Source organism: Staurois parvus, unplaced genomic scaffold (assembly GCF_062004578.1).
Source record: "Staurois parvus isolate SC_StPar_1 unplaced genomic scaffold, SC_StPar_1.0 ptg000154l, whole genome shotgun sequence".
Taxonomy (NCBI): Eukaryota; Metazoa; Chordata; class Amphibia; order Anura; family Ranidae; genus Staurois; species Staurois parvus.
The window spans coordinates 6,823,873-6,851,231 of NW_028317950.1; the positions used below are offsets into that span (position 1 = coordinate 6,823,873).

General features: G+C 47.0%; 1 protein-coding gene and 1 long non-coding RNA gene across 4 annotated transcripts in view; one reads left to right on the plus strand and one right to left on the minus strand.

The window, feature by feature from the left end:
• Window positions 1-760: 760 nt before the first annotated feature.
• Window positions 761-27,359, minus strand: part of LOC149463453 (LHFPL tetraspan subfamily member 3 protein-like) — a 29,862-nt gene continuing 3,263 nt past the window's right edge. For both annotated transcript variants that reach the window (XM_089674981.1, XM_089674980.1), the window contains exons 2-4: window positions 24,228-24,616; window positions 9,169-9,405; window positions 761-911 (exon numbers count right to left, since the gene is read on the minus strand). In XM_089674981.1, coding sequence (XP_089531107.1) covers window positions 889-911; window positions 9,169-9,405; window positions 24,228-24,606 — 639 coding nt within the window. In that variant the 5' untranslated portion in view covers window positions 24,607-24,616 and the 3' untranslated portion in view covers window positions 761-888. The remainder of the gene's footprint in view (window positions 912-9,168; window positions 9,406-24,227; window positions 24,617-27,359) is intronic.
• The window catches only part of LOC149463454 (uncharacterized), a 66,416-nt gene continuing 57,594 nt past the window's right edge, over window positions 18,538-27,359 (plus strand). For both annotated transcript variants that reach the window (XR_016312405.1, XR_016312406.1), the window contains exon 1: window positions 18,538-18,608. This is a non-coding gene — a long non-coding RNA (uncharacterized LOC149463454). The remainder of the gene's footprint in view (window positions 18,609-27,359) is intronic.

The following is a 27,359-nucleotide window of genomic DNA, read 5'->3' on the forward strand; positions in this document are numbered from 1 at the left end:
AACACACAGCAATTCTAAGCCCTAGAATCACCTAAACACACAGCAATTCTAAGAACTAGAACCACCTAAACACACAGCAATTCTATGCCCTAGAACCACCTAAACGCACAATTCTAAGCCCTAGAACCACCTAAACACACAGCTATTCTAAGCCCTAGAACCACCTAAACACACAGCAATTCTAAGCCCTAGAACCACCTAAACACACTGCAATTCTAAGCCCTAGAACCACCTAAACGCACAATTCTAAGCCCTAGAACCACCTAAACACACAGAAATTCTAAGCACTAGAACCACCTAAACACAGAGCAATTCTAATCCCTAGAACCACCTAAACACACAGCAGTTCTAAGCCCTAGAACCACCTAAACGCACAATTCTAAGCCCTAGAACCACCTAAACACACAGCAATTCTAAGCCCTAGAACCACCTAAACACACAGCAATTCTAAGCCCTAGAACCTCCTGAACAGTCCCTTTGGTGATTTAGGATGAAAATAACTTTTCATGGTCTCTCAATATGTCAGACCGTGCATTTGTTTTTCCTGTAATTTGGTTAACAGTGTGAGAAAAGAGTCCCTGATGGATCAGTGGCCCACATCACCAACACTGGCCAACATGGAACCCATAAGGACATACTAGCACACATCTGTACACACAGCACAGTAGCAGAGAGCCCCAAAACTTTTTCCTGCATGCAGTGGGGAGACAATAGTGTCATACTAAATGTTTGGGGTGAAAAACCTCACTTATCTTTGAAATACAATTCACGGTTTCCATTTATTTTTATTACACAAAAAAAGAATACAATACATAAATCAATAATTTTGCTGTTTAACAAAAAAACACCATCACAGTGGAAAACAAAGCATCTTGATGTCACTGACGGTCACAGGGTTTCCGGTGTGAAATCTGTAAAACATTAATTAGAAATAAACAAGATTAAACCTGATTTGACAGATTCTGAAAAGAACAGTAATGTAACCATAATGGGCAGCACAGTGGCTAAATGGTTAGCACTTCTGTCTGACAGTACTAGGGTCGTGGGTTCAAATCCCAACCATGGCACCACCTGCCTGGAGTTTGCATGTTCTCCCTGTGCCTGCGTGGGTTTTATCTGGTTTCCTCCCACACCCAAAAACATGCTGGTAGGTTAATTGGCTCCTGTCTATGTATGAATGTGAGTTAGGGACCTTAGATTGTACTCTCCTTGAGGGTTAGGGACTGATGTGAATGTACAATATATATGTAAAGCACTGCGTAAATTGACGGCGCTATATAAGTACCTGAAATAAATAAACCATAGGTTAAAATGTAACGTGACTTCTGTCCACATTTTGTTGGCAAGTTTGACAACAAAAGGGGCTTGGTAAGTGTGCAAACCTTTCCCTTTTCAGTTTTATACCTACTGTACTCAATGCTGCATGGGCACCCTGTGTATATACAGTAGGTGCCACCTTCTTGCTCTGGTAACAAAAAGTCTAGGTAGCCATGGTCACATTTGACTTAGAGTAAGATAGGAGAACCAGTCAGGATCAATTATTGTGCAGCAGTAGCCAGAGCCTGCTTATGTAGCAAATATGGCTGCATCATGTACTGTGTATATATACTGTATAATTACAAACTAGAATAGAGATGTAGCACCTTCCTAGTTAGCTAGGGGGAGCTAGCTAATTCATTTATAGATAGAGGGCTGAGTAGCAGCCTGGGTGATAGTTAAAGGGGTCATATTTGGGTCAGGGCTGAGAGGCTCTGCAGGTCAGCTCACTGACATCTCCCCCTGATCTAGAGACTTGGAGAAGTCTCTAGAACTCAGTGGGCGGGGGTAAGGAGGAGCTAGTCTGCACTCTTCAGGGATTCTGGCCAATCCCCAGGCAGGAGATTTGGCATGGTATCAGGACAGCCCTTAAGAGTGGGTGAGCCTGCTCAGAGGATGGAGAGTTCAGGCGGAAGATATGAGAAAGGCTGAGATGCAGGAGCCTGCGAGGGGGGCCCAGTGAGAAGGGGCCTACCTACAGACTGGCACCTGAAAGAAGGATTGCTAAGACAGCTGAAAGTGGCTTGTAGTGGGTGTACTGCCATTCTAAGGGCTCATGTACACTGCAGCTGCTAAACTGAAGTTTAGGAGCAGTTGTGCGGCTTATTCAGCAGCCCCTGAACTCTCCTTTATGCTTTCCTATGTGTCATGTACATAGTCATTTACAGGCAGTCGAGGTTACAGGCATTTTTTGAAAGCACAAATATCGCGTTCAGGAGTAGAGTTTACCGGCGTTTCAAACGCCAAAAGCTTGTAAACACGTTTATGCACGTTTGCCTTTAGACACGTTTTTGGGCTGGTCCATATCCAGATGCTGACCAGAGCCTTTTTTCTTCATCAAAAAAGCACACACAGTGTTTTCAATATATTCAAATGGACGCAGTACACCGGTGCAGTCAGGTCCAGGTTTCGCATGCAGGAAAAAATGGTAGAACGTGCTGCATTATTTCTGCACATAACTGTACTTGAACACATCAAAACACAGCAAAAAAGCACAAGGAGTGTTGTGTGAGCTTCAGAATGCATCTGGAGGCATTACAGCACTATGTAGCTCCTCCCACAGTGCCAAGCATGTTTCATGAGCCACTTTTGCTACAGTTGCAACACCCATCAGAAAGTAGTGTTCTCTCTGCTTCTGCTCTCTATTTCTCACAAAATGTTTGAAATAGTTCATTACTTTTTTTCCAGTGCATTCTGGGCATCTTTTAAAAACTCTTATAAACGCAAACGTGCAAAAACGAGCATAAATGCGGTAGGTAAACGCAGCTAAACTGACATTTTTAACCTTTGTTTTCTAGCAGTCAGTTTCCAGCGTTCAGAAAAGTTTTTCAAGCACCCCATGTACATGAGTCCTAAAGCCATGGAAAGAGGGAGGTATGAAGCAGATTTACAGTAGTGCAGGGTAGGCTTCACCAGTGTGGCTCTGCTATTAATAGTCCAATCTGCTGCCAGGGGGGTGTGGCATAGACATGGAACCCCAAAATTGCAGACTCAATTGCAAACCAGGGGCGGACTGACAACTCATGGGGCCCCCGGGCAATAGGGGATAATGGGGCCCCTGTGTCCTTGCCCAAACTCAAAAAAGCCTATGAAAAAGGTACCAGGGGCATCTCATGGGGACCCCTACTGACCCCGGGCCCTCGGGCAGTGCCCGAGTTTCCAAATGGTCAGTCCGCCCCTGCTCTAAACAGTGTTGTCACCCTTTATCATTTATGAAGGCATATAGCACAGCAGAGGTGGTGGGTTAGAAGAGTATGTGCATTATTTTACAAATTCTATGCCATAAAAAAAAACAGTTCCTATGTGTCTCAGCTATTTACCTGTGTGGAATCAGGGGCATCCTTAGGGTTGGTGTCACCCTGTGCGATAACACTTGGTGACACCCCCTCTAACGATCCCCGCAGAATGGATCAGATCTGCGGATTGAGCATAATGGATTGGACTCCGATCCATTATGCTCCCCAATCCGCAGATCCAATCCATCCTGCGGGGATCATCGGCTTTCTTTACAACTTACCTTTTCGTGCAGCGGGTCCGGTGTCACCCCGTTCAGTAGGTGTCACCCGGTGCGGCACGCACCCCCCGTACCTGCCTTGGGACGCCACTGTGTGGAATATTAACACCATACTTTGCTTTTACTTCTGTGGTCTCTGGACCTGACCAGAACACTAAGTCAGCTCTTTAACGACCGCCTGCCATCATGTTACTGCTACAGCCCAACAAGGTCAGCAGAGGAGACTCGCAGTCCCAGCTGGACGTAGATTCATTACAAGGACATAACAATGAATCATGGTATTGTCTTGCTAGTAAGGAGATCAGACAACCTTCAGCCTGGGTTCACATGTATATGAGTTGCGGTATATTGCATGCAGGGGCGGACTGACAACTCATGGGGCCCCCGGGCAATAGGGGATCATGGGGCCCCTGCGTCCTTGGCCAAACTCAAAAAAGCCTATGAAAAAGGTACCAGGGGCATCTCATGGGGCCCCCTACTGACCCTGGGCCCTCGGGCAGTGCCCGAGTTTCCAAATGGTCAGTCCGCCCCTGATCGCATGTGATTTGCACAGGAACCTCACTGCATTCCTGTACATATCACATGCGATTTGTGTGCGGTGCGATCGGAGCCGTACATTTTGTATGGCTCTAATTGCACCGCACCAGAAAGGTGCAGGACCCTTTTTTTGGTCCGCACTAGAATCGGATCGCATGGGTATTCACACCTATGTCATCTGATTCTGCACATTGCACAGCATTTTGTGGACCGCTTTTGGGGTGTTGTTAACTTAACCACTTCCTGTCTGACCCATGTAGATAAACGGCCGGACAGGAGCACTGCCGAAGCAGGGGGGCGTTTATAAACGTCCCCCCTCTTCCACTGCCTGTGCGCGCTCCCTGGGAGCGTGCGGCACCACAGCCGGTGCTCGCTGTGTCCACAGATTGTTGTACAGGACCTCTGTGTGAGGTCCGGATTCATGTGATCCCTGATTGGCCAATCAGTGATCACATAAATAGTAGTAAACAGGATGTCACTTCCTGACATTACTTACTACTTGTGAAATCTGTGAATGATCACAGAGGTCACATGGTACAAGGCTATTCACAACAGCCTTGTACCATGTGACAAGCTGTGACCAACCACAGCTCTCACAGTATTTCTCAGTGGCTGCAGGAATGCAGCCAGAGAGAAGGAGAACTGATTGCTTTTACAGCCTTTATGGGTGTAAAAGCAATCAGTGTAAAAAAAGAAAAATAAATCTTCATTACCTCTCACAAGTAGTACAGTGTCACTATGGTGGCACTATACTGCTAGGGTGACAGTATGTTAAAAAAAAAAATTTAAAATTATAATTTTTATAAACTAATTTTGGTTATTTTTTTTTTTTACTAAAAAGATACATGAATACATTTTGGGCAAGATTTATGAAGAATTTTATAAGATAAAAGACTTTTTCTCAAAATTTTGCGACTTTTTCATTTATATACCAAAAAAATGAAAATCCCAGTGGTGAATAAATACCTCCAAAATAAAGTTTTATCTCTCTCAAAAAAATGCTAAACAATTCATATGGGTACAGTGTTGCATGACCGTGCAATTGTCATTCAAAGTGTGACGGCGCTGAAAGCTGAAAATTGGCCTGGACTGGAAGGGGGTAAAAGTGTCTGGACCTGAAGTGGTTAACATACACACCTGCAGCGGTTCGCATTAACGGGCTGCAATTTTGATACGGTGTGGAATTCGCACAGAAAATGCTGCGAGTTCTGCACCACATCAGTGTGAACCAGGGCTCAATGTACTCATGAAGTCAGCAGCTGCTTGTGCTAAATTACAGGACCCAAAGCTCACCGGGAATTTTATAGTTGCCAGTAACAGCAGCAAACGTGGGATGCATTTTTGTACAAATATATTTAGGCAAAAGGCCAACTTAAACATTTTGCACTTTGTTACAAAACTTATTTTTAGTGTGGTCTGTGTCCCCATTAGAGAGATTTTCACTTACTTCCAGATCTGTCTAAAAATGTTAAAAAGACAGGAAGTGTGTTTTTCTTTTGGCTGTAACACATTTCAGTGGGTCTGTATGTGCCTGAACCTATCTACAGTATGTATGAGCTATGCTGTTTTTCTTCAATAAAGACTTTGCTAAAGAAAAAGACAGGATGTGAGGAAGTGCTATTTTATTCCCTCTTCTGTCTGATACCTGCTGTTAGAAGCCACAGGGCCCTTTACAGCCAACCTGAAAGGGCCCCCCCAAATGACGAAGACAGCCAACCTAACAGGGCCCCCCATCCCCACAAAAATAGTTTACTATGTTGCAGTTATGAACACAGTGAGTGATTGGTACCGATCACTCATTGTGTTCATTCAGGAAAGGAAGGGGTAGGTAAATTACTGGAACCGATCCCCTGTATGCCTGTCTCTGCAGCAGGTCAAAGTCAGTGGAGAAGAATACAGCTTTCAACTGCTGCAGAGAGCGCCATACAGGAGATCAGTTCCAATAATTGCCCCCCCCCCCCGCTGGTCTGGGGGTACCCCCTTATCCACGGCCTTTCCCGCTATGTAGGCTGGAAGTGCAGAGAAATTGCCCCAAAGAAGAGACAGACAGAAATACACCTTCCACTCTAATTAAAATATTTTGGCTGGAGTTGGGCTTTATGATTTCTACATTCACAGACTGGACCTGAACTCTCTGAGTTGGGTTGGACAAAGCAGTAACAGCAGCAAACAATCAATGCCTGGGTAAAATGGTCCTAGCAAGGTAATGCTATTAAGGTTCTTTGAGACGCGTTCTCACGCACATTTGAATGGACTGCTGTGCCTGCGTTTCATGCGCCATCTTTACAAAGCAGCAGCAGGGAAATCACATGGTGCGATTTCCCGGTGGTTCCCACAAACCTACATCGTTTTTAGATGTGAGGGGGTGCCATTAAGACTGAATGGCAGCTCGGAAGTCTGTAAAGTTGCTGGTGCAGGAAGAAGTGCCATTCCCACAGCCACAGCCACCCACATAAGCGTAAACTTAGCCTAAGGGCCCATTCACACCAGAAACTGCACGATGAGGGCCCATTCACACCAGAAACTGCACGATGAAGGCACATTCACACTAGAAACTGCACGATGAGGGCCCATTCACACCAGAAACTGCACAATGAGGGCCCATTCACACCAGAAATTGCACGATGAAGGCCCATTCACACCAGAAATTGCACGATGAAGGCCCATTCACACCGGAAACTGCACGATGAAGGCCCATTCACACCAGAAACTGCACGATGAATGCCCATTCACACCAGAAACTGCACGATGAGGGCCCATTCACACCAGAAACTGCATGATGAGGGCCCATTCATACCAGAAACTGCACAATGAATGCCCATTCACACCAGAAACTGCACGGTGAGGGCCCATTCACACCAGAAACTGCACGATGATGCCAATTCACACCAGAAACTGCACGATGAGGGCCCATTCATACCAGAAAATGCACGATGATGCCAATTCACATCAGAAACTGCACGATGAAGGGCCATTCACAACAGAAACTGCACGAAGAAGGCCCATTCATACCAGAAAATGCACGATGAAGGGCCATTCACAACAGAAACTGCACGATGAAGGCCCATTCATACCAGAAAATGCACGATGAAGGCCCATTCACACCAGAAACTGCACAATGAGGGCCCATTCACACCAGAAACTGCACGATGAGGGCCCATTCACACCAGAAACTGCACGATGAGGGCCCATTCACACCAGTTGCAGTGGGATGCTTCTTTGATTACACTCCAACTGTATAAACAGTCCAAAATCCAGGTTACCCTATGGGCATAGTTCAGTACAGCAAGCTGCATTTTTCTGCACTGCAAATGCACTTACTACGCGTTTTTGCATGCACAGTGACGTGCATTTGACACCTTTTTTTACGTGTGTTTCCATGTCTTTGGGGTGCATCTTTCCTAAGCTTGCATTTCCTTTGCCGTCAATTAATTTTCTTTCTTATTTGGGCTTATATGTGCACTGCACTGCCTTACATTGCACTTGCATGCATTTCTGTGCAGAAAAATGCAGCATACTGTACTTTTTTTTACTGCACTGCAATAGTGTGAACTATTCCCATAGGATAACCTGGTTTGTGGACTATTTATGCAGTTGGAGTGCAGTCAAAAATCCATCTCACTGCATCTGGTGTGAATGGGCCCTAAGGCTAGGTTCACACTTATCACCTATGCATGTTGCAGTTCATGCGTTTTTATGGCGCATTTTGCAGTGCGGTTTGCAGTTTTTCTCACATATTTTGCATTTCGTGTTTTTGGGATCTCTTAATGTTGCTAAAGGTAGGTGTCTGTTGTCATGTAGAAAATGCAACAAAAACGCATGAACATGCCTTTTTCATGCACTTCCATTGAAGCCTATAACAAAACCGCAATCTGCTGTGGGCAAAAAAGTCCCTGACCAAAAAAAAACATACCATTTGAAAACACATAGATGTGAACGTGACCCATAGGAAATCAGGTTAAATGGACTGTGGTACGTTTCTGCAAATCTGAAAACGCAATGAAAAATGCATAGGTGTGAACCTAACCTGAGGATCTGGCTGGCTCAAAGAGAGCTTTTTGCACAAGCTGGATATATGGAAAATGCTGATCTTTATAGACTATTAACCGCTTCCCCACCGCCCTATAGTAGAACCTCTGCTATAGGGCAGCAGGGCAGTGCAAAATCATGTATGTATGCGTGATCTGCATTATCAGGAGCACGCGCGTGCATGCCTTCCTACCGGTACCGCCATTAGTGGCTAGGCTTGTCAATTACCGGGTCCCCACCAGAGATTCCCCACCAACACCTGGAGATTGCCATGCAAACCTGACAGGGGAGAGACCTGTTTGTAAACAACACAGGTCTCTCTCCTGCCAGCAAGGACATGCTGCTGTGTATTTCTCTGCTTTGTCTCCAAGGTAAAACAGCACACAGTTTACCCCTTCCTGCCCAGTGTCATTAGTACAGTGTCAGTGCTTTTTATTAGCACTGATCACTGTATAAGTGTCGTTGGGGATGTCAGTGGCATCCCCAGTGTCAGAATGCCTACTGCAGTCCCGCTATAAGTCGCTGATCACCGCCATTACTAGTATAAAAAAATACAAATTCCAGTATATATACCACCATTTGTAAATGCTATAACTTTCACGTAAACCAATTAATTTACACATATTGGGATTTTCTTTAGCAAAAACATGTCACAGAATACATTTTGGCTTAAGTTTATGTTAAAATTTGATTTTTAAATTTTTTTATTGGACATGTTTTATCGCAAAAAAAATAAAAAAAATAGGGTTTTTTTTTCAAAATTGTCAGTTTGTTTATAGCAAAAAAAAGTAAAATAAAAAAAAAGAGGTGATCAAATACCACCGAAAGAAAGCTCCATTTGTGGGAAAAAAAGACATAAATGTAATTTATGTACAGCGTTGCATGGTCGCTGTCAGCTAACATATTGCAAAAAATGGCCTGGTCAGGAAGGGGGGGAGGGGTGAATCCTCTGGAGGGCAAGTGGTTAATACCAATGATGTTCCAATTGCCAACAATCAAGAAGAAGAAGAAAGAAAATTTGTCTTGCGAACATACCGTAAAGGATCACTCACCTTTTTTGGGGTACTTGAACTCACTAGGATTCAGGGCGTCATGGCGTTTGCCGAGGGTGAACCCCAGTACAGACAGAACAAGACAGTCGAATATTCCCAGTATGGCCAGTATATATGCCCAGTGCACGGAGCACGTCCCCAGCTCATATCTGTCTGAGCGGTAGCCACACAATGGGCGGACGGCGGCAGAATCCCATCCATCTGGGAAGAGGATGCAACCCAAAGCTTGGCATGAGGCTTAAAATAAATAGAAATAAAAAAAAGTTAACAGAGACAAAGGTCTGGCTATTCTCACACCTACACTGGTTTAAGTGAACTGTGCCCGAGTTCCATTCTCCCAACTCCCCCATGGGTTTGTAAGGAAGTGTGCCCAGGGACACATCCCTGCTAACCATACCAGGGATCTGTTTTACTGCACATTTCTCTATGGAGAGGACTGTGCTCCAGTACAGTTTGCATTCACACTGCAGCAAGCCATTCCATTCCACAAGTGAACCAGCTGGATCAATCAACCTGGCCCGGGCTCGGTTGCATTTTTTTTGCACACATTTTTAGTAGTGGACAGTATCAGTAGGGCAGTGCATGGTGTCAGTGGGCCAGTGAATGGTGTCAGTAGGGCAGAGGATGGAGTCAGTAGAGCAGTTGATGGTGTCATTAAGGCAATGGATGGTGTCAATGAGGCAGTAGACAGTGTCAGTGAGGCAGAGGACAGTGTCAGTGGGGCAGTGGATGGTGTCAGTAAGGTAGTGGTCGGTGTCAGTGGGGCAGTGGACTGTTCAAGTGAGGAAGAAGACGGTGTCAGTAGAGCAGTGGACAGTGGGGCAGAGGACAGTGTCAGTAGAGCAGTGGATGGTGACAGTGGACAGTGTCAGTAGAGCAGTGGATGGTGGCAGTGGACAGTGTCAGTAGGGTAGTGGATGTGTCAGTAGAGCAGAGGACGGTGTCAGTAGGACAGAGGATGGTGTCAGTGGAGCGGTGGATGGTGTCAGTGTAGCAGAGGATGGTGTCAGTAATAGAACACTGAGGTGGTTGCTAGGTCTTTAATAACAATGGAGCCATGTTTATTTTCCATAGACATCTAGTGCAGGTTGATGAACACAGAATGGACTGAAAGTGTGACAAGATCAAGAAATGGTGAGATTTTAGTGTGTGGCACTCACTTTTGCTCTCCACCTCCTCTCTTGGTTCAGCCTCCAGCAACAGTGCTCCTCCTGGTACCACGACTCCAACTTAGCTATGATTTCTTTACCTAACACGGCCTCTTCTCTCGGGCACCACCCCATCCTCTAGTGCTGTGCTGCTCCTATGTCGTGCTCCCGTCTTCCTCACACACTTGACTCGCAAAGGAGACTGGATCAACGTGGCCTCCTTGGCCACGTGACTCCCCAATGGCGGCGGCGCCCCTAGGTTCTAGAAGGGACAGGACTCATGTGAAGCGAGGCGGCCTGGGGAAATTGCTGACAGTCCACTGTTCCAGCTTTTAGTAATTAATCTGCACCTCATATCTGTGAAGGAAGAACGTGGCTCCAATGTCCCCTGGTGCCTGATCTTTGACGCAGCTCTAGCACCTATAATGTGAAGAAGATTGGGTACCGGGGGAGATGGAGGGGGAGAAGATAGGATGAGCCTGGTGGCGCCCCTCTATATCTGGAGCCTGGGGCAGATGCCCCCCCCCCTAGTTTTGGCCCTGGCTGCAGAAACCAGATTGTGTGTACAACCCCCTGCTGTCAGGTTTGTACAACGTATGGAGCTGGCAGCGAAAGGGGTAAATACAACAGAGAAATGCATTGATAATGGTTCAAAAGTAGCACCCCATGTCAAACAATCAGAGCAGACCAGAGAGTTATAAACACAGCAGGAATCGTGACTACTGACAATTCCTTCGGCATAATGATTGGTGGCAAAAAGGTTTAGTGCATGGGCGAATGGTGGAGGAAAAGGGATGGCACGAATTAAGTGTCAGGTTTTTGGTAGAGAGTATAAGAAGGAAGGGACAATAGAAGAGAAGACATCGAAGAGAAGACTGGTCGCAGGGTCTGGTCACAGGGTCGCCGCCCCCCCCCCGGCTCCTAAGGTACGACCGAGCCATGTATGGCAATCAGCATACCACTTCACACCCTCTCCACCTTGGGCTCTGCAGCAGCTGAGCAGCAGGGGCCCCCGTCCTGGTACCAGCCACAGGAGGAAAGCAGCAGAATCAGGAGGATCCTCCATGCTGTGTGTGTCATCTGAGCTGATAGCAGCCCCAGCTGCTACTCCTGTTGTCAGGCTCCGCCCAGCGGGATCTCTAGTGGTCCACGGCACGGGGTTTCCCAGGACGCGGAGTCTAAGTCCCAGTCTGCCTTTTCACCAGAGCCCCTGATGGTGGGGATGGACTTGGTGCAAGACTGGAACCAGGTCGCGTCCCTGGGCACCCCCGGCGGTGGCAGAGGGGTCCCGCTGAGGGTATGTGCCCGGGATGAGTCTGCTGTGAAGGGGATGACAGACCCTGATCCGAGCGGGATGGATGGGATGACAGATCCCGATCCGAGCGGGATGGATGGACGACTGCTAGGAGTGAGCGAGGTCAGACTAGCCGGGTCGGTATCGTGCGGGCAGCGTGGTACAGAGGGAGCAAGCGGAGGATGGTCGGGGTCACAAGCCAGGTTCAGCAGGTAGCGGGCAGCGTGGTACAGAGAGTCAGTCAGAGGGATGGTCAGGAACGAGCCAGGGTCAGAGCAGGAGAGGGTCAGCGTAATCAGAACAGGCAGAGTTTGGCAACAAGGAAACGTACTAGCAGGAACAGGAACAAGACCTTGCGGCACTTTGGAAATGCACAGGGCAGATTTAAATAGGGCGCCCTGAGTTTCCATTGGTGCGGCCGCGATCGCTACTGCGCATGCGCGGCCGCCGCCGCGATCTCTGTATTCGCCGGCCAGGAAGAGTCGGCGATCTGCGCATGCGCGCGACGCTGAGCGGCCGGGATCCCTGACATTGCCCCCCTCCTACGGGCAGCCTCCGGATGCCCAACCGACCCCTTCCTAATGCCTGGTTCCGAAAAAATCTCTGCACAAGTCTTGGGGCGTGCACATTTTGGGCCGGCTCCCACGAATTTTCTTCCGCCCCATACCCTTTCCATTTCACCAGAAACTGAGTCTGGCCTCCCCTTTTCCTACAATCCAGGATAGCCTCAACTTCAAATTCCTCCTCCCCATCCACGTTTACTGCCTCCGGTGGTTTAGACCTTCGGTCCGGGAAGGGGTCTGGAGTTGCTGGTTTCAGTAGGGATACGTGGAAGACCGGATGAATCTTCATAGATTCAGGCAGAGCGAGCTCGTATGCTACCTCATTGATCCTGCGTTTGACCCGAAATGGACCCAGGAATTTGGGAGCCAATTTCTTCGATGGGCAGGACATCTTTAAATTTGTGGTGGACAACCAAACCTGGTCCTCCGGCCGCAAACTCAACTCCCCTCTTCTCTTTTTATCAAAAGCCCTCTTATTGCTCTCCTGGGCCTTTGCCATCGCCTCTTGGAGCAATTTGCTATTAGAGGATAAAAAGCTCAGCATGTCCTGCGTGGCCGGAACCGTGACTTCCGGAATCAAATCCGGCAAAAAAGTGGGGTGGAACCCATAATTTGCGAAAAAAGGAGCCTGGCCTGTAGCAGAATGACTCGCGTTATTATAGGTGAACTCCGCTAGCGGCAGGAGGGTCAACCAGTCGTCTTGGAGGAAGGTAGTGTAGCATCTGAGGTACTGTTCAAGTGTCTGATTCGTTCGTTCTGTCTGGCCGTTTGTTTGTGGGTGATATGCAGAGGACAATGACAGTTTAATCCCAAGCGTCTCACATAGAGCTTTCCAAAATCTAGACGTAAACTGAACCCCCCTATCTGACACAATATCCTTGGGGATTCCGTGGAGTCTTACCACCTCCCTGATAAAAACCTGTGCGGTCTCATGGGCTGTCGGTGTGTCCTTTAAGGGTACAAAATGAGCCATCTTGGACAACCGGTCTACAATCACAAAGATTGCTGTGTGTTCCTGGGAGGGGGGAAGCTCTACAATAAAGTCAACGGAGATCATGCTCCAAGGTCTGTCAGGTATTGGTAGTGGGCGTAATAGGCCCCAGGCCTTGTTTCTGGTAGTTTTATTCCTCTGGCACACGGTGCAAGTCTTAACATATTTCTCGCAATCCCTGGCCATAGTGGGCCACCAAAAGGTGCGTTGCAATAGTTCCAGGGTCTTGCGTATTCCAAAATGTCCCGCTAACGGGTGGTCGTGGCAGTATCCAAGTACCAAGGTACGGGTCTCCTCGGGAACTACAATCTGGCCTTCTTTCCAAAGAAGCCCCTCCCGATTCACTAAGGAAATACCGGGTGTGCCTGGCATGCCTATGGATGCGGTCTGCAGTCTGGAGCGGAGCTCAGATTGTAGGATCAAAAAGTTCCCTGAGGACAAGATTGTGTCGGGTCGGGGCGTCTCTTCAGGGTCCCCGAACATACGGGAAAGCGCGTCGGGCTTAGTATTCTTTGATCCTGGTCTATAGGTAATGTGAAAAGCAAATCGCGAAAAAAAAGTGCCCACCTAGCCTGACGTGGTCTCAAGCGCTTTGCTGTCCTCAAATATTCCAGGTTTTTGTGATCTGTGAATATCAATATTGGGTGTACTGCCCCTTCTAATAAATACCTCCATTCCTCTAGTGCCACCTTGATTGCTAGAAGCTCCCGGTCCCCAATATCGTAATTCCTTTCTGCGGAAGTCAGTTTTCTAGAGAAAAAGGCCACTGGGTGCATGAGCTCTTTAACGCCCTTCCTCTGCGACAAAATCGCCCCCACTGCGTTTTCAGACGCATCCACCTCCAGGATATAGGGCATAGATGAGTCAGGATGGCTCAGGATAGGGGCCTCAGTGAATAACCTCTTTAAAGTGGTAAACGCTTCCTGCGCTTCTGGTGTCCACTGGAAACAGACCCCCTGTCTGGTTAACTGAGTAATCGGGGAAACTAAACCTTAAAAGTTCTTAATGAACTTTCTATAGAAGTTTGCGAAGCCTATGAATCGTTGGACCGCCTTCTTGTCAGTGGGTATAGGCCAATCTAAGATAGCTGACACCTTTTGGGGATCCATGGCTATACCTGTAGTGGAAATGGTCAGACCCAAAAAGGAAATGCTATGCTGCTCAAAGCAGCACTTGTCTGCCTTAGCATATAGACCGTGTTGGCGGAGTCGTTCCAACACGTACCTCACATGCCCCCTATGGACCTCTAAGGATGGGGAAAAGATCAAGATGTCGTCTAGGTATACGACAACAAAGATGTCCAGATAGTCCCTAAATACATCATTAATGAAGTGTTGGAAAGTGGCGGGCGCGTTGCATAGGCCGAAGGGCATGACCAAGTATTCAAAATGCCCGAATCTAGTGCGGAATGCTGTTTTCCACTCATCCCCCTCTCTGATGCGGACTAGATTGTATGCTCCCCTCAGGTCCAGTTTAGTAAAGATAGAAGCTGACTTTAATCTCTGAAAGAGCTCAGGGACTAGAGGTAGCGGGTAACGATTCTTGACAGTTACTTTGTTCAGGTCTCGGTAGTCTACACAGGGTCATAGGGATTTGTCTTTTTTTTCCACAAAAAAGATACCAGCCCCAGCTGGTGAAGTGGAGGGCCGAATAAACCCCTTGCGGAGACTTTCGTCAATATACTCCTTTAGAACCCCTAATTCCCGTTCAGTTAACGGAAATATTCGCCCAAATGGTATCTCCGAGCCTGGGAGCAAATCAATCGGGCAGTCATATGTTCGGTGCGGGGGCAGGACCTCTGCCCCCCGCTTACTGAATACATCTAAATAACTATGGTAGGCTAAAGGAATGGCTTGAGCCAATTCTGCCTCCATATCCAGACAGAGCAAAGCCTGCGGTGCCGGAGACGCACTAGGGAGGCAATGCTGCTGGCAATAGGATGACGTGAAGTGAACTGATCCAGACTTCCAATTAATCTGCGGGTCATGGGCTTGTAACCAAGGGAGGCCCAAGATCACCGGAAACAGGGGGGATGCGATGGCATCCAGGCGGAGAAGCTCCTGGTGATGGTTGGCCACTGTAGTAAAAATAGGTGGAGTTTCACGGTCCACTACCCCTGACCTAATTTGGGACCCGTCAGCTAAGAAGATATTTAACCCTGTCTCCTTTGACTGTAAAGGAATCTGCTGCTGAGCTGCGAAATCCAGATCTATGAAGCAACTACATGCTCCAGAGTCTATAATTGCGGTAGTTACCACAGTTCTCCCTGGCAGCTGCAAGGAGATAGATACTGCTAGATAACTGGTGTCGTTCTTAACCTTAGGAGTAACCGTGGAAAATATCGCAGGAAACCTCCTCCTCTTGGCAGGGCAGGTATGTACTATATGGCCCGCCTCCCCACAATAAAAACAAAGCCGGTTTACCTGACGCCTCTGGCGCTCCTCAGACGTTAGTGGAGACCGAACCCCTCCTGCTGACCTGAGATTTGACGTATTCGTGAATTCCTGGTTCTGGTTGACCCGTGGAGACTTGGTCTGGACTGGAAGTCGCCTGGCTGATCTCTGCTCTTGGCTGGACCTTTCCCTCCTACGTTCCCGCAACCGGCGGTCAATCTGGATAGATAAGGTTATTAGGCCCTCAAGAGTTTCAGGCATGTCAACTCGGGCCAGCTCGTCCTTCAGTGGTTCGGTTAACCCCATGCGAAATTGGTGAGACAGGGCCGCCTCATTCCATTTGGTGTCACCACCCCAACGCCTGAATTCGGCGGCGTATTCCTCCACTGCCCGATTACCTTGCCTTAGGGTACGTAGGGACATTTCGGCCGTCGTGGCCGTATCTGGGTCGTCATATAAGAGCGCCATCGCTTTAAAAAATGCTGTTACTGAACCCAACTGAGGGTCTCGGTTTTCTAGTAGTCGGTGGGCCCAGGCTTGGGGTTCCTCTTGTAATAAAGAAATAATGAACCCGACCCTTATGGTTTCTGATGAGAACGTTCGAGGCTGGAGGTCGAAGTATAACTGGAAGGAAATACGAAACCTCCTGAATCTACCTCGATCCCCGAAAAAATGTTCCGGTAAGGGAACTCGGGGCTCCGGTGCAGATGTCAGAACTAGTGTTTCCCCAGGGCGCTCTTTAACCTGCCCGGTAGGGGTGGCTAAGGTCTGCAAACAGTCACCTAATTCTGTATAGCCCTCCTGGAGGAGCCTAACCCCCTCTGTGAGGGTGGCAATGTGTTGGCACAGATCGTCCAGGGGGAAGGTTCCCCTTCCAGACTCAGTCACGGCCGCAAGGTACTGTCAGGCTCCGCCCAGCGGGATCTCTAGTGGTCCACGGCACGGGGTTTCCCAGGACGCGGAGTCTAAGTCCCAGTCTGCCTTTTCACCAGAGCCCCTGATGGTGGGGATGGACTTGGTGCAAGACTGGAACCAGGTCGCGTCCCTGGGCACCCCCGGCGGTGGCAGAGGGGTCCCGCTGAGGGTATGTGCCCGGGATGAGTCTGCTGTGAAGGGGATGACAGACCCTGATCCGAGCGGGATGGATGGGATGACAGATCCCGATCCGAGCGGGATGGATGGACGACTGCTAGGAGTGAGCGAGGTCAGACTAGCCGGGTCGGTATCGTGCGGGCAGCGTGGTACAGAGGGAGCAAGCGGAGGATGGTCGGGGTCACAAGCCAGGTTCAGCAGGTAGCGGGCAGCGTGGTACAGAGAGTCAGTCAGAGGGATGGTCAGGAATGAGCCGGGGTCAGAGCAGGAGAGGGTCAGCGTAATCAGAACAGGCAGAGTTTGGCAACAAGGAAACGTACTAGCAGGAACACAGGAACAGGAACAAGACCTTGCGGCACTTTGGAAATGCACAGGGCAGATTTAAATAGGGCGCCCTGAGTTTCCATTGGTGCGGCCGCGATCGCTACTGCGCATGCGCGGCCGCCGCCGCGATCTCTGTATTCGCCGGCCAGGAAGAGTCGGCGATCTGCGCATGCGCGCGACGCTGAGCGGCCGGGATCCCTGACACCTGTACTCCCTGTTCCTGCTGTTTCCTCCACTGTCCCTCACCCCTGGTTCCCCCTTGCAGCTGCCTAGTGTCCACATTTCTTCCTCTCCTGTTTTACTTTCTTCCCATGACAATTCCCTCCTGCCCCCGTGTCACAGCCCTGTTTTTCCTTCCTTGCAGGCCCTGGATAGTATGCTGCCACCCCGGTTCCCCCCTTCACAGGGGATGCTGGGGCCATTAAATTTGGGGAGTCAGGTGGGATTAATGGCGAGTGCCAAACTGCACCTCCAATGATGGCAGAACAGCACGGTGGGGGCCTCAGGATAAGCAGGTACTGATGGCCCAATACTTGATTGAAGTGTCTATGCCGCTGTCAGGTGAGATACTGCACCCCATTTCACATACACATATGGCCAGCACACAGGTTGGCAGGGTTCACAGACTTGTACAGGGCATCAGGGCCTTACTGGAGGGGTTCTAGTCTGGGTCTAACAGTAGGCTCGTGAACCCCAGTAAGGTTTGGGAATCTACACAGAATAGCGTTGTGAGGCAGGGTTCCTTACCCTCAGCAACTGCAACAGCAACGGGACCTCTGTCCTCCTCTGCTAGTTTTCAGGTCATTATGGCCTTGGCAGAGACGCCTGCTGTGACTGAGTGTGTCGCTTTGGTGCCAGGCAGGGAAAAACACAACCTGGCCGGCCTACCCCTATTTTTGAATTTAGCAAACAGGCACTCATAAGGTCTGTTATGAGGGCCCTTTGGGAGCTCATCTATAACAGAAAGTTAAAGAATAAAAAATGGGAAAAAGGTAAGAGCATCGCAAGGAGGAGGACGACGTCAAGCGGCGCTATCGTTTGGTTCCCCATACTTTCAGAAATTGGCTACTGGCCTTTACGATCCTGGGTAGCGTTGTGGGTGAGAAACACCCGGAGCTCTGTTCGCACCCTTTTTGATTATCTTGATTCCATTTAGGAAGCCCACAGGGTTTACAGGAGAACAGCCTGGCTCCAATATAACAAACAGTTCAGGCAGCATATGTCTGCCCACCTGGACCTTAGTTGGGATCATAGGGACATGTGAATGCAGGTCATGAATTCTAAGTGGGGCCTGTACAACAAGTCTCAACACATTGTCCCTTCCAGTCTGACACCACCTCTGCAGGAGCAAGGGCACATGGAACCAACAGCAAGGGCGTCTGTTGGTGTTTCAGTGATTCCCAGTGATAGCGGGGCTTAGCTTGCCATTTCCGACATGAGTGCTCGGGATGCAGGGATGGCCACTCCGTTAGTCACTGTCTCAAAAAAGGCAAAGTCTTGCTTCAGAAACAAGGGGAAAGCGCTGGAAAAGGGGAGGTCTCCAGTGAGCATAGAGGCGTTTCGACTCTGGCTTGCTAGATATCCGGACAGGCAGGCAGCTTCTGTCTGGACTGGTTTTGGACCCTCATCTAACAGGTATGTGGGGGTTCATTAGGAGTTCTTTGGCCTCATCTACCTGGTCAGCAAATGTCAAGGTGTGTCTGCAGTGGTTTCGGATGGAGCGGTTGGCTGGTGAGCTGCAATGGGGACATAATTGGTGTGATCTGTTTCTGTGGTTCATAGGTGACTTGATTGAACAAGGCACCCGCAGCTATAAACAGAAAGATGGTAATGATAGCCTTCCTTTTTAAGCTACTAGGATGGCCTGACTTCACTAAGTCCTTCTTAGTTCATCAGACTTTGAAAGGGTAGAAGAGGATGCGTAAATGTGAGTTTCTTGGGAGAGGTAACTCTTCTTATGAGGTTGCTCTTTACTCCTTAGCTTTCTCCCTGGCATTTTACGAGGCCTTCCGCATCAGCGAACTAGTTAGCCCCACCAAGCGGCTGTTCAGGGGGCTCCAGTTTTAAGATGTACGACAGAGGAGCGATAGTTTTTAAATTCTCCTTCGCTTTTCAAAAACAGATCAGCTTCATCAGGGCATTTCTTTCCACTTACCCGAACTGCATGGTTGTTGGACATGCCCTCTGACTTGTTTAGCGAAATTTATGGCAATTCAGCATCAGGTTGGGGGGCTCCTCCTCATACACGAGGATGGCGTGTTCCTCTCCGGCTTCCACATTACGAGTTTGTCAGCATCAGACTATGGTGTGCACTGTTTTCGTATTGGGGTGGCCACGGAAGCTGCTAGGCTGAGCATGTCCCAGGAAGTGGTTCAGAGAATAGGTAGGTGGGAATCAATCCACTACTGTTCGTACCTGAGGCCTCATAGATTGAAGGGCTCATTAAACTCCGAGACTGATGGATTTTTTCTTTCTTTTGCAGTTAGTCTTGTGGGTTCAGCCTATATCATGCTCTGTTGCTACACTGAATTTAATTTAATTTTAGGTCAGAAGTGGCTGGTGGTATGGATCGTGGGTCATTCCTTTATATTTTGGGTGGCTCGTAGAGCAGAAATTTGGCGCAGTGGACTGCAATAAGGTTTTCCGTCAGCCGAGGTGAAACTGGTATGGCTAGAAATTCAGGGGCTTCTTGGGCCTAAGTGCCCCCATTGCTTCATGATCGGGTAGCTCTGGAGGGATCTCCGGACATTTTATTTCTGCATTTTGGGGGGAAACAACCTCGGAGTCATCCCTTTTACAGCCCTTCTTGGAGCAATGCATCATGATTGACAGCCTTTTTGGACAAGCATTTTAATGTTCTTCTGGTCTGATCAGAGATCATTCCGCATTTTTTATGAAAACAGGCCAGGGATTGCAGAGCCATTTACAAGGCTCGCATTAAATTCAATATGGTTATGACCAAATTTACTGCTTCAGGGAATGGTCTGGTCGCTCCTCATCTGGACATGGAGGGAAGATGTTTTGATTTTCGGGGCGAATGGTGTCCACCTCAATAATGTGGTTCTTGACATGTTTACCCTGTTCCTACAGGACTGGAATGAATGGGCTCTTTCTCTGTGGCAGTCAGGGAGTCAACAAGGGAATCGTCACTTGCCTGATGATGTCCGTTATCCCTTTTGAGGGCTGAGGTGGCAGGTGGGAGATAGAGTTGGGTGAATTGGTGACAGGATGCCCCAGTAAGCCCCGAACATAACCTGGACGGCTGGGGGCTGAATTGGCTCCTGATAAGGAAAGAGAGTTTGAGACACCCACTCAGCCCTGCAAAAAGGATTCTGGAGCTAGTTATACATATGTTAATCGTTTGATCGTTCATTATTTACATATATCAAGCTGTGGCCGATACATACTAAAGTATTAACCCAGTCAAAAGGATTTATGTTGTCGGAGTGGTTATTTAAAGTTATGTTTTTTTAAGAGAGAAGTAAACAGTGGATCACTCAAGTAGATGATTGGTAATAACTAGCTAACAGTTACACTAATAATAGTTGATAATAACAGTTTCTTACTGTTTTCGACCGTCATTTTGACCTCAGGTCTAGCATTTTTGATGTGTTGTTTTTCAGCAGTGAAAATTAATAACATGATAGTTCTGATAACTGGAGCATATGACAATACTGGCATTGCTTACCTTTCTTGAAAATGCTAGTTTTCTGGCTGTCTCCGGCCTCAATATATTTATTCACTGACCCAGAGAAAGCATTTAGATCAGGAACTGCCAAGAGCAAAGTCAAAATCTTTATTTTAATATTGGATAGACTAGGGTCGGGTTGAAATAGCCACCAGATTGTATTTTGCCATCTTTTCCATTAAGGAGATTCTCCTCCTCATTTTGTTCTGTAGATTCAACAAGAAATAAGAGGATATCTTTCCATTGTGAGTATAATGCCCTCATAGACAGTTCTCATCTGAACAAGTGTCTCCTTTGAAAGATTTCCTCTTTATTCCTTTTCTGGTGGCAACTCAACATTTTTGAATTTTCTTTCTTTCATTCCCAGCAAAAGTGATGATCCGGATAACTAGAAAGAGTGAACTTCCTCAGCGGGAACACAGACAGAAATACAAATTGCTCAGTGGTTCTAAACCTGTCAGAAAATCTATAAAATGTTGTATTGTCTTTTGTTATACTTTGAAGTAGTACTACATTATGGTAAAAAATGCCCCACTACCTGTCCTACCTCAACTTGTCCCTTACAGGCTCCATGTCCCCTTTCCAATGCTATTTCCAGCTCCCCAGTTTCACAGGAGAAACTGAGGGCAGCGGAGCCATAGGCTCACAGCTTACTCTGGGACCTGATGGGAATGTGCATCCACGGGTGCCTCCTTAGCACCTAGGCTTACTACAGTGGGCACCCAAAGGAGGGGAGGAGCCTACAGCGAGGACTGAGAGAAATGGAGAAAAGCTTGTTTTTCTTCCAAAAAATTGCATTTAATGTTACTTTAAAGTGGCTGTAAACCCTTACATATACCCAGTGACATGACTGACTTCAGGTGATACACAGCAATGAAACAAATCCACTTACATAAGTTGTACCTGTTTATTTGCAGCCATTTGTCCTGAACATCCTTGTAAAATGCAGAAATGAAATGGATTTTTTCACTGAGGCCCTGTTCACACTTGAGTGTTTTGTAGCTCAAAAATGCTCAACAAGCAAAAAACCTATTGTTTTCAATAGCCCTTGTTCACATCTGAGCATCTCACCTGTAGCAAAATGCTTGTCGCTCAAAAAAGTATGCTAGATACTTTACAGGCAGAACTAAGCGTATTTGTCCCCATAGACTTTAATGAAAATACCTAAAAAGCACGATATGAGCTATTTTTTGAGAGTTTTTGAGCAAACAGCAGCTCTCCACCCTTTTTTCAGCAGCACTCCACGTTTTAATTGGAAAAACGCCTGAAAAAAGGCTTGACAAAAACAGCAAAAACTTGCAATTCTGCTCCAAAAAAAGCTTGAAGAAATGCTTGAAAACATGAAGCTTGGGTGTGAATGTAGCCAGATTCATAAAGCAGGAGGGTGGAGTTACAGTTACATACTGTACAAGAGCTCTGACAGCTGATTGGAGGGAAAAGATAAACCACTCTTCTTCATACAGCACACAAGAACAGAGCTGAGGCTGTCAATCACAAGCTGTGTGCTGGAGATCCCTCCCATCATCTTTTTACCTCTTGGTGTCAGGAAAACTTGTCAGAAGTAAATCATGCTGATAACAGAGGAAGCAGAAAGCAAAGTGAAGTAACACTTAGTGCTTTAGAGAGCAAGTAAACACTATAGTAATATGCGCTTTTTTGAATTTCACATCTGAGGTTTACAACCACTTTAAGTTTCCCATTTACTTATTACAGATTTATTTGGTGTATGTGGGTGTGATGTCCTATGCACATACCTTTTCTTATATCAACACAGCATCCTGACCTCTCTACAAAAAATGAATTAATGCTGACTCTTGTAGTACTATCCCCTCCCCTTCTACTGACCACTGTTCCTTCAAGCCAGGTCACTTTCCAGAAACAGAGGATGGCACCTGGGCTGCTACCAAGTGGAGAAGGGAGGTACCAGAGAATAATTTCTTAACAGCTCTACTTTTTAACATTAAAATGTTGCTTTAATGTTTTAATACTGCTTGTTATACTCACTGTGGAACCTAAGGGGTTAATCATCTGCATTATGTAAAAAGGCTGTTTGATCCTGACTTCTCTGCTCCTCCTCTTGTTCAAATATCTTCCTCTTATCTCCTGATAAGTCAGACTGAACCCGTAGCCATTCTGCACATGCTCAGTTTAGTGTGTATTGCTAGAGTTTTTTTTTTTCTTGGGAGAGTGCATGTGATCAGCACAGGGCCAATCAGCACTGTCCAGACAGAGTTCAGGGGTTCTGCATCCTCTTAGAGCAGAAAGAACACTCCTCCTACAAGCTTTATCTAGTGCTCTGCTGAACACTGATAGAAGTCACAAGACTGCTCTATCTGCTGATGAGAAAAGGTATTTAGCAGTTTATTTTTACGAAAATAATTGCATTTCCATGTTGTGTGTACTGTGGGAGACCAGATATAGTGAATGCAGGGTAATGGGTTTAGTAACACTTTAACAAACAGTCCTTGAGCTCATGTCAAGTGACTTTGCCTAGGCTGAGATGATGTCATCAGTCAGCTGCAGGCAGGGGGAAGCATTTACTTAATCATCTCTCCTTCCAGTGATCAACGGGGTACATTGTAACTTTGTAGGTCATGAGGCTGCAGCAAGGGGATGACATTTGTGAACACAGCCAAGCACTGCACATCCGGGTTTACGTGAGTGTGTCATCTCTGAGCCTGCATCTCAGTCCAAGAAATAGATGGTGGCCACAAATAATGGCTGAAAAAGATGACACCATTCTTCTGGGGAAAAAAGAGCGGATGAAGGCATTGACAGACAAGTATTATGATCTCAGGCAGGGGCGGACTAACAACTCATGGGGCCCCCAGGCTATAGGGGATCATGGGGCCCCTGTGTCCTCACCCACACTCAAACCACTCCCCACAAAGCCTATGAAAGGTACCAGGGACATCTCATGGGGCCCCCTACTGACCCCGGGCAGTGCCCGAGTTCCCCAATGGTCAGTCCGCCCCTGATCCCAGGACTAGAAGTGATGACAATCACTTCAATATGCTTTTAGTAGAGTGGGGAAGTGTTGGAAGTTTTGCTTTTACTGCTGTGTATACCTTCCTGTCCTGATGACAACAGCTCCCCCAATTTCTTTAAGGGCATCACAAGGACAGAAAGTGAGGAAAAATCTCATTAATGGGATCATGGACAGAAATGACCTGACTTAAATTTTGGCTCTACCACATTCATTAGTTTGAAAGCTTGGAAGTCACCTCAAATATACTTTTCTACAAATATTGCAATAGCTTTGATCCCCCTTCCTGAAACTTCTAGTTGACTGGCTGTCATGTTGACTTTCTGCCTTCAATTAATTGAGTCATTAACCTAGCACAATTATGAAGATAATGACTTCTGATTTTACTCTGACTTTCCTGATGTGCAAACATGCTCCAAGTCAGGCATTGAGGAAAAAAATAAAAATTGTGGCTCATCAAACCAGCCGTACAGCTGGAATTTTCAGAAGGTGGGAAGCAATGGCAGCCTCAGTATAAGGAAATGTTTACTTTCAAGAAATAAACCCCAAATATGTTAACACTGTCCATTCCATGTCTTACCTGCAGTGATCTGAAGCCAAGCACAAAGCTTATAAACCGTCCCTGAGTGACAGAACCACAGCAGTCCAATGCAGGCCAGGCTGAACAGAACCAGCAGGAGAGCCCCAACCATGAAGCCGGCTGCTGTCTGGAAAGGAGGGAGAGCCTCCAGAGCAGCTGGTGGTCCCCTGCATTCAGTGCCCCAGTCTGATTCCTCACACACCTGGTAAAGTCCAAACTGCCCACTACCCTCCCCACCTAAAACCCAGGCGGGCTGCAGGAGCACCACAATCTCCAAGATGCCTAGGAAAAGGGTACAAGAAGCCCACAGAACAGTGACTGCCCGGCCATTTTGGACAAAGTCTGTGTCGTACAGCTGCACGTGTCCATGAGGTTCCATTGAGAATCACCTGGATGACAAAAACAAATACAAAATAAAATAGAGGCAGACTCAAGTAAATGACTTACCAACTAGCTCTTAAAAGGTTAGTCCATTCAGAATTAAAATTTCAGCTATTTGTAGATGCTGCAGAGTTAAACCACCTAATATCTAGTTCTATCCCTCAGGAACATTATTGGTAACATCTCGGTGATGAGTTCCTCCTGGGTGTGCACACTTTTTTGACTATTATGAGGGGATTACATTATTTCTGGTATTTGTTTTATTTATATTATGGAGAAGGTAACAGAAGGAGTTGGAACACATAAAGCTGAACAGTAGCACAAAAAACTTCCAGGTGGACAAGAACAGTGTCAGCTTTTAAATATGATTCTCTATACAGGGGTATGAGCAATATTAGTGACTAAAACACACAGACACACATTAAACTGGGTGGGCCTGCATCTTTTTCCAACTCTTTCAACCATGTATTAGAGAGATCTTGCTGTTGGAACATTTAAGTCATTTAAAAAGCCAGCGGTTGACTCATCTCACCAGGCCCTTTCTATAACTAGAATATTGTTTTTCGGTGGAATAAACCTTTAAGCTGATCGTTCAGTGAAAACACTGAACCAATCTTTCTCTTCATATATGTGTTCTCTTTGTAAAGATTCTAGAATTCCGCCCCTCTCAGTTGGTCCACATACAGTATCTGATCTCAAATTAGTCTTCCCCCTTTGAACTCATATATCCAGGTCAACAAACTATTTTCCCTCTTCATATATAGATACCGTAATTGATATAGAATTGATCTCACCATTACTCTGAATAGATATCACCCTAGATTCCACCTCCTTCTGCATGAGCAGATAAAGATGACTTGCCTCTTTCATTCAACAGATATATGGTATCTAGTCTGATATGGGACCTAGGACTTCATTCCATAGACATATGGGGGTTTATTTACTAAAGCTGGAGAGTCCAAAATCAGCCTCCCTTCTGCATAGAAACCAATCAGCTTCTAACCTCAGCTTGTTCAATGAAGCTTTGGCAATGAAACTTGGAAGCTGATTGGTTTCTATGCAGAAGGGAGTCTGATTTTGGACTCTCCAGCTTTAGTAAATAAACCCCATGGTCTCCAGTGTGATTCAGGACCTAGGACTTATGTCATAGGTATAAGGTGTGCAATCTGATACAGAAACTTGGTCTTGCCTCCTTTATTCAGTAGATACTGTATATGGTCTTCAGTCAGCACCTGTCAGGGATCCTGTCGCCGTGCAGCCGTGCGATGAATCCCCTCGAGCCGTGGCGGTGCCAGTGCGCGGGAGCGTGCGGGCGCGCATGCTCAGAAGCGCGGAAAAATCGTGCATGCGCAGAACGCGTACACGTCACGCCAGGCGGGCTATTTAAACCTGCAGAATAGTAAAGTCAAATGCCTTCTGATCTGTAACGTTCCTGCACATATTCCTGATCCTGTTACCTGTATTCTGATTTGCTTGACTAAGAAAGAACTCCGCCTGCACCGACCTCGGCTATTCCTGACCATCCGCTTGCCTGCTCCCTTGTACCTTATCTGTCCGCCTGATACTGACCCGGCTTGTCTGAATCTGCTGCCCTAACCTGCACCTGTACCTGGCTTACATCCTGACGGTTGCCACACTTACCTGCTGCTGCACCCACGGTCCTGCACCTGGCCTGCAGTCTGGTCACCGCCATACCTGCCTGCTACTGCACCCACATTCTGGTATCCGGTCCTAGTCCACATCCTGATTGCCGCCATACCTGCCTGCTGCTGCACCTACGTTCCTGCACCTGCACCTGACCTGCATCTGGATCTCCTGGGTTTCCGGCTACCTGTCGCCAGCTCCAGATCCACCCGGCACTCGTGCCACTCCTGGCTCTGCGCCTACATTTATTACGAGGAATTTAGTAAATCTGGAGCAGTTGTGCAAGGTGACCAAATCAGCTTCTAACTTTCATTTTCAAAGCTCAACTGAACAAGCTAATTTAGAAGCCAATTGGTTACTACAAACAGCTGCTCCAGATTCTGTCTACTCCAGTTTTGGTAATTTCCCCCCATTGTCTCTGGTCTGATACAGGACTTAAACATACGGTCTCCAATCTGATATTTGACGTATGATCCGTCTCCTTTATTGCATAGATATATGGTCTCGAGTCTGATAAGGATCCCATGGCTTGTTTCTTTTATTCCATAATTACATGGTATATATATATATATTATTCAGTACTTTATATCTTATCTAGAACCCATCTACTATATATACACCTAAAACTCACATCATCCCTTTGAAAGAGGCACATGTAGACAGGGCAGCCATTAGAAATTTTGCCCCCCCCTCCCCCCCGAATTCAGTAAAGAGACATCCCCATATCTTCTGCAAAGAGGTGGCCCAATCCAGCAAAGAGACATCCACATATAATCAGAAAAGAGATGGTCCAATCCAGCACAGAGACACCCCATATATTCAGCAAAGAGATCACCCAATCCAGCAAAGAGACATTCCCATATACTCAGCAAAGAGACATCCCCATATATTTAGCAAAGAGACAGCCCTATATATTCAGAGACATATCCATCTAGCAAAGAGACTACCCAATCCAACAAAGAGACAGTCACAAATAGCCAAGTGTTCAAGTTTATGTGCTCATCAGATACCCCTATCTAAACATGCATACCTTTATAGGTCAAGTGCATATGTTTATGCCCTCGTCAGATACCTCCATAAAAAAAATTACATCCTTACTGGCAAAGC